The sequence below is a fragment of the Gambusia affinis genome, linkage group LG22, assembly GCF_019740435.1.
Source record: "Gambusia affinis linkage group LG22, SWU_Gaff_1.0, whole genome shotgun sequence".
In the NCBI taxonomy this organism is placed as follows: Eukaryota; Metazoa; Chordata; class Actinopteri; order Cyprinodontiformes; family Poeciliidae; genus Gambusia; species Gambusia affinis.
In genome coordinates, this window is record NC_057889.1 from 19,224,910 (window position 1) to 19,231,369 (window position 6,460).

The 6,460-nt window shown below is 40.0% G+C and overlaps 2 protein-coding genes across 2 annotated transcripts; one reads left to right on the forward strand and one right to left on the reverse strand.

The window, feature by feature from the left end:
- Nucleotides 1-57: 57 nt before the first annotated feature.
- On the reverse strand, nt 58-1,005 carry prkrip1 (PRKR interacting protein 1). Its single transcript, XM_044106713.1, has one exon. It carries the CDS (start codon nt 906-908, stop codon nt 333-335), a length of 576 nt encoding a protein of 191 aa, XP_043962648.1. The 5' UTR covers nt 909-1,005; the 3' UTR covers nt 58-332.
- Nucleotides 1,006-1,095: 90 nt separating this feature from the next.
- On the forward strand, nt 1,096-4,416 carry glrx5 (glutaredoxin 5 homolog (S. cerevisiae)). Its single transcript, XM_044106714.1, has 2 exons — nt 1,096-1,622; nt 2,896-4,416. The coding sequence occupies exons 1-2, from the start codon at nt 1,325-1,327 to the stop codon at nt 3,066-3,068; spliced, it is 471 nt and encodes a 156-aa protein (XP_043962649.1). The 5' UTR covers nt 1,096-1,324; the 3' UTR covers nt 3,069-4,416.
- Nucleotides 4,417-6,460: the final 2,044 nt, after the last annotated feature.

Below are 6,460 nucleotides of genomic sequence, written 5' to 3' on the forward strand. Positions count from 1 at the left end.
GAATAATCCTCCATCCCCTTCTTGAGAGCAACATAGAATGGAAACATAGAACTAAAGTTGTTTTTTTGTTGTTTTTTTTTATTAAAACAAAACATGAGCAAACAATTTAGTCCAAACCCAACAGCTTAACATGTTTGCGAGTGTGATCACGTGTCCAAACCGAATCAAGTGATTAGCTAAAATCTACTGTATTTAACAGTAAAACGAACCCAGTCAATATCCATCTCTATCTCTTGAGTCAATCAACCATTTATGGTCCTGGCAGGTGTTAAGTAGCTTTTCAGGCGTAGAGACCAGGCTCAACCCTTGCCCCTGTATTTTCATATGGTTGTTCATTTCCTCCCCATGATGAAGCTCGGGGTCTCAGCGTCGTCCTCTTTTTGCTCTTCTTCCCCACTCTCCGCCTTCCGTTCTTCCTCTCCACTACTGTCAGATTCCTTGTCTCCATCGTTTTTCTCATCCCCCTCCATTTTAGCCTTCTTTGCCAACAGCTTCTTCAGCTTCAGCTTTTCTCGCTTCTTCCTTCGTTTCGCCGTTCGCGCCTCGGCCTCCAGTTGGTTCTGCTCCAGTTTCTTGAGGTAGTCCACGTCCTTGCCCTGCTTCTCTGCCATTGTGTCCAGGAAGTCCTGCCGCTGGTATTCTCTGCGGCGTAGGTGGCGGTAGACGTGAAACTCCCCACTGCCTGCGCCCGCGCTGGAGCCCATCACGTCCCGGACAAACTCCGGCGGCGCTCGCGGGGCCCATTCCTTCGGCCGTTCCGGGATGGGAACGACTTTATCGGGGTTCCGCAGGAGCCGCTCCAGCTTCAGACGCTGTTCCTCCGCCGGAGTCTTAGGGAGTATCAGCGGCTGAGCTTCTTTCCCCCCAGATTTCCCCGGTTTGTTATTTTTATGCGTCTGCGCCGCCATCTTTAGTTGCCTTTGAGTTCTTCCTTTCTGACCAGTTCACCCCGGAAGCTCTTAAAAGCTCCATGAGTGACTTTTAAAAATATATTTAATTTCCTTTTTTAGCAAATAAATTATCAAGTACAAGAATGCAAATGTGATTTCTGATTGACTTTATTTTTTTAAAGTTAATTTTAAACGATTTCTTACGCAACCCACGTTGTTGACGTTTTTACGCTCTGACCGGCGTTCGCTTTGGCCAATAAAATCTCAGCTTAAACTTTAGCGGCCTACAGCCGTCCAATCCGCATCAAGGTCCCGCCCATCAGGCTTGAAGGCTATGTTGTCCTGTGAGTTTCACTCATACAGAACCCAACTTGTCCGTCTGCGACCTGTTTGTTTATCAAGACCAGATATAACCTCGCAAAAAAAACCCCACCATGAACAGTTTAATTAGATCCACAGCTAGGTGTATACGGTCCGGCGCGGCCGTGTGCTTACTCAGGCCAGCCGACGGACTTGTGCGAGCGGCCTCGGCCCGGTTCTTGTGCGCGGCGGCAGACCTCCAGAAGGACCTTGGTGAGATGGTGAAGAAGGACAAGGTGGTGGTGTTTATAAAGGGGACCCCGGCACAGCCCATGTGTGGCTTCAGCAACGCCGTGGTCCAGATCCTCCGGATGCATGGGGTGGACCAATACGCTTCCTACAACGTTCTGGAAGACCAGGAGCTCAGAGAAGGTCAGTAAGCTGGGACAAGTAGAGTCCGAGCAACAAGTTGGCATCTTTAATAGGGGTTTAGCTAAAGGCACAGCTTCTTAACCATTCAGCCAGACTGTAGATGTCTCTGTTACGTTTGCGTCCATTTTAACCAGACTGTCACCTCCATGAGCTCTGTCACTCAGCTCTTTGTATTTCCAAACGTTTGGGCTTTTATCAGCGTCCTGCAGCAGCACCACAGGGTGTGGCTCCAAACAAACCATCCGCCAAAGATGAGATCAGAGACTTTACCAGGATTGAGAAGAGAGGCATCGATGCAAGACTGTGTACTTCACAGTTGGGTTTGTGTTCTCAGGTGTTCAGTCTTTTTTATTATTATTATTTATTTTATTTTTTTTAAATCTTGCTTTTTCTCAGAGCGGCATTTCAGATAATGTCATTATAAGACTTGTTTTAACTGTGGATAGGGAATAAAATAAAAATATGACCGGAGAGCACAAGGTCCACTTAGTGGTAAAAACTAAGTGGAAAATCTGGATTAACCCCCCCCAAATCAGTGATTACAAACTTTGTTGTTTTTTTTAAAGATTGAGTGAATAAAGTCAGAATATTACAAGAACACAGTTGTACGACAAAGTCCAAATAACGGAACAATAGAGTTTTAATATTACCAGAATAAAGTTGTATTATTAGGAGAATGAAGTAGTGACTTTATGAGAACTGCAGCATGAAAAAAAATAAAAATAAATAAACAAGAAGTACAACTTCTTGTGAAGTTGTATTTTGGCATCTAGTTTACAAATGAGGAAATGTTTTATCTTTTATCAAATTAGCATCAAATGCCTGTCAGTAGGAGGAGACTGAAACCACTGTACAAGCGTCTCGAATTTGGAGAAAGAATCAGACAAACTGATCTTATCGATAACTCTAGTAGCTGTTTTTCCTCATTAAAACCATTTTTTTTAAAATGTGTTTTTTTTGTTTTGTTTTTTTGCCTCGCCCTGATACTCTGTTGTACAACTCACAGAAGGGATGATTGAAATAAAAGTCAAGATATTTTCTGTCATTTGTATATTTTTTTTCTTTTCTTTTTCTTTCTTTAGAAAAGAATCTGTTTAAAATTGGTTCTTGTGTAATAACAAAAAAATAAAATAAAATAAAAAATCATAGCTCTTATTCTTAAACCGGGTCGTCCGGCCTTAATGCTTTCCGGAAGCGTCTTACCTCATTCCTCCGCTGTTCCCTTGGTGACTGATCTCCTTGTTTCTGTCTGGACTCTGATCCGTAACAACAGGAGTCAAAGTGTTCTCCAACTGGCCCACCATCCCTCAAGTCTACTTCAACGGCGAGTTCGTGGGAGGCTGCGACATCCTGCTCCAGATGCACCAGAACGGCGACCTGGTGGACGAGCTGAAGAAACTCGGCATCCGCTCCGCTCTGCTGGACGCCGAGAAGGAATCCAAGTAGGAAAAGGGACACAAAGAAAAAAAGGAGAGAGAGAGAGAGAGAGAGCGTAACAAACATCAAAGGAATGAGAAGACGGAAAACACGTTCATCAGGTCCACACTTCCCCCGATCCCTGCTACACTTCCAATGATTGGAGATGAATCAGCTGTCCAGGCAGATTGGATACGTCACGCAGCCGGTTTACTGCTAATAAAAGCGATGGCGTGTTAGGGCCGTTGGAGATGAAAACAAGAAGTAGCGAACGTCTGAGGAAAAAAAAAAGCTAATTCTGAGACCGATCTCGGAAATCTTCTAGGGAAAAAAAAAACAAAAGAAAAACTCAGAAAATTGCAGTTTTTCTAGAAGATGTCCGAGATCAATCCCCGATTTTCTGAAAAACCTCAGAAATTCTGAGATTAATCTCACAAGTTGTCTTAAAAACGAAAACCCCCTTTCAAATTTCTGAATTTGAAAAGTCGATGCTCTACAACAAAATCTGAAATTTGCTAATTTTTTTTTCTAGAAAATTTCTGAAATTAGTCTCAAAATTTGCTCCTCTTTTTTCTATTTACAGTGTTCTTAATACGCCATCGTAAACAAACGCTTTAAAGTTTTTTTTGTTTTTGTTTTTTTTTTCATGCATTACAATCAGAACCTATTGCACCAGTCCAAAAATACAAATCATATCGGCTTTAAAGTTCCTATTTGTGTTTTTGGTTTTTACCTAAGTTTGCCAAATCAAAATGGTTAATTCCTTTGGGTAAGGCTTACAGGAACAGAGTATCGACATCGCCACGGTTTCCTTCCATGTTACCTTCAGAAATCTGGACTGCCTCGTCTCCATATCTGGTTCTCCCTAAATTCAGACTGATTTCGGTTCAAAATGATGATGTCGACACACTTGAAACCTCCCAGATGCACTGCCTGTAGCTTCACTACATAAAGAGGGAACAGGGATTAATATAAATTATGATAAAAAAAAAAAAATCCAACCTCTTTGCTCTTTTTGCTGTGATTTACATACAAAGTCTACCAAATGTGTCTGCTGAAATCCGCTGGAACGCACCAAACACACTTTGCCTCTTCTTCTTCTTCTCTGACTTATTTCCTGCCCTGCTGGACAAACTGCGGCAGTTTGAATTTGTCACATCCGTTTTTATCCCCCCCCCGTCATTTTGTTTTGGGGTTTTTTCTCTCTTTTTGTCGCCGAAGGAAGACTGTTTTTATATTTTGTTTTGGAGCGTCCTCCAACAGTTGTATTATGAAATAAACGTGTAGTACGCTGTAAGATATTGTACATTTAAAGCCTGTTGTTAAATGTATTTTAGGAACATGTCAACCCTGCAACAATTAAATATTTTCAGACGCAGATGACGAGTCGGCTCTTTGTTTCTGGCATATCTGATGGTCGCTTTTAGTATTTGACTTGTGCGTGAGTAAACTATCCAAACTAGTCGACCAGCTATCCCCCGTCTTATTACATTATGAATAAACTGGGATTGGCTCAGATCTCAAGGGTGTTACCGAGCCAGGTCTTGGAATTTTTGCAACTGTAAAGTTAAAAGTAGTCACAAAAATTTTGATTGAAATCAAAACAAAAAATGTGGTTATGAAGACATTATTCTATATTGGTATAGTTCTTTTGCTAAAAATGTAACTAAAACTGTTTTTAGGAGTATTCCCATCAATAGTCCAGTGAGAAAAATCTACACAGATTCATCCCAAGGGCCCCAGATGGCCCCTGGGCCTCACTTTTGAATTACTGTGAATCAAACTGTTTACTGGTCCTTTCTTTTTTCTCCCCTTAATATAATTTTGTCTCTAGTTGAAAGACAAAATTGATGTCCTTTTTTTTTTTTTTACCCCTGCCCCCCCCCCAATATATTTCTCCAATTTATTCCCCCAAAATAATTCAATTCTGTTTAATTTTTGTATTTCTGCCATTTAATCCCATTTCTACCACATTAAATGTAATTCATTTGGGATTAATTACATTTCTGCAATATTATCCCAAAATAATTGAATTACTTTTGACTTTTATCAAATAAAAAATAAATTATTTTTAATTTAATTCAAAAAAAAAAAAAAAGTTAAAATAATTACCAAATGTAATTATTTTTTAATTTTAACGTCACATTTTTCCTGGTGTCTGAAAATAAACAGCTGCCTTATTGCAACAGTATGTTCCCGTGTTTTTCCTGTTTGGAAGCGTAGCAGAGTTTTTGGTCATTTTTAAAAAAATCTGTAGATATACATAATTTTTCTTCATTTTTTGAGGGCAGGTTAACACAAGCAGCTATATTAGATGCATCTTTAGAGAATTAATGAACGTCTGTCTCACTCCAATGGCAGGATCTCCCGTCTTTCCCCATCTATAATAGTTGAAATAGAACGGGAAACAGGAAGTCGTGTAGGTCATTAAAAATGCTTCACTTCTGCTTATTTTCTAGGAATTGTTCGGGGGTTGCACACATTGCATCATTAGTTGTAATATTTAAAACAATTACCTCTCACTGTGGGATTTTTCTTCTTGCTTCACGAATGAATTTTGATTTTTACGAATGATCAATGTGAAATTATTTTACTGCCATAAGCCAGGGATTGTGTTGGATTGTGAAGCCTGCTGTGGACGATAAGGAAACAAAACAGCTGTGCTGCTTCGCTCTAGCTTGTCTGGAACCGATGGAGTTCCACAAGGCACCTTTCACAGCTCTCTATTTTTTTTTCCTCCAGCTAAAACTGCTAAACATTCTTGTTCTGCGTCATTTTATCTATTATGACAGGAAAAATGTGTCGTTTCTGCTTGCTCATCTGATCTGAGCCGTCAGCCTTTAGCGCAGAACGACGACAAAACTGAAACACTAGGAGGGGCGTCGCTTCCAGACTGTTCCTTTTTAGATCCAGAAGTCACGAGAAAGTCACCAAATATAGAGAAGGCAGAGCTAAAAGCAAGTATCTTCAGAGCTGAAGGAATAATACATATATATCTGGTAAAAGTATTTATACCCTTGAAGATTTCCACATTTTTCTAAGACTTTAACAAGATTTAACGTGACAAACCAGCATAAAGTAGTTCATCAAGGGCCCTAAGAGAAATTTGGTTTTCGGTTTCTCAATTCGTACTGTTGATGTGGACTGCTGCAGTCAACACGTATTCAATTAGATAATTCAAACACCTGCTATAAACTAACTGCATCTCTGACAGTGCTGTTAAAATTATGTGCATGTGTGATCTGGTGATAGTAGAAGTAACAAAAATGACCTGGTATGCAATGTATTTATAACCAAAGTATTGTCTGGTTTGTTATCTTTGGTTCCAAAGAACTGCAACGCAATGTTCAAAAATGATGTGTAGTGCAAGAACAACAAAGTAACTCTGATGGATAACAATAAAACAATAAAAATCTAAAGGA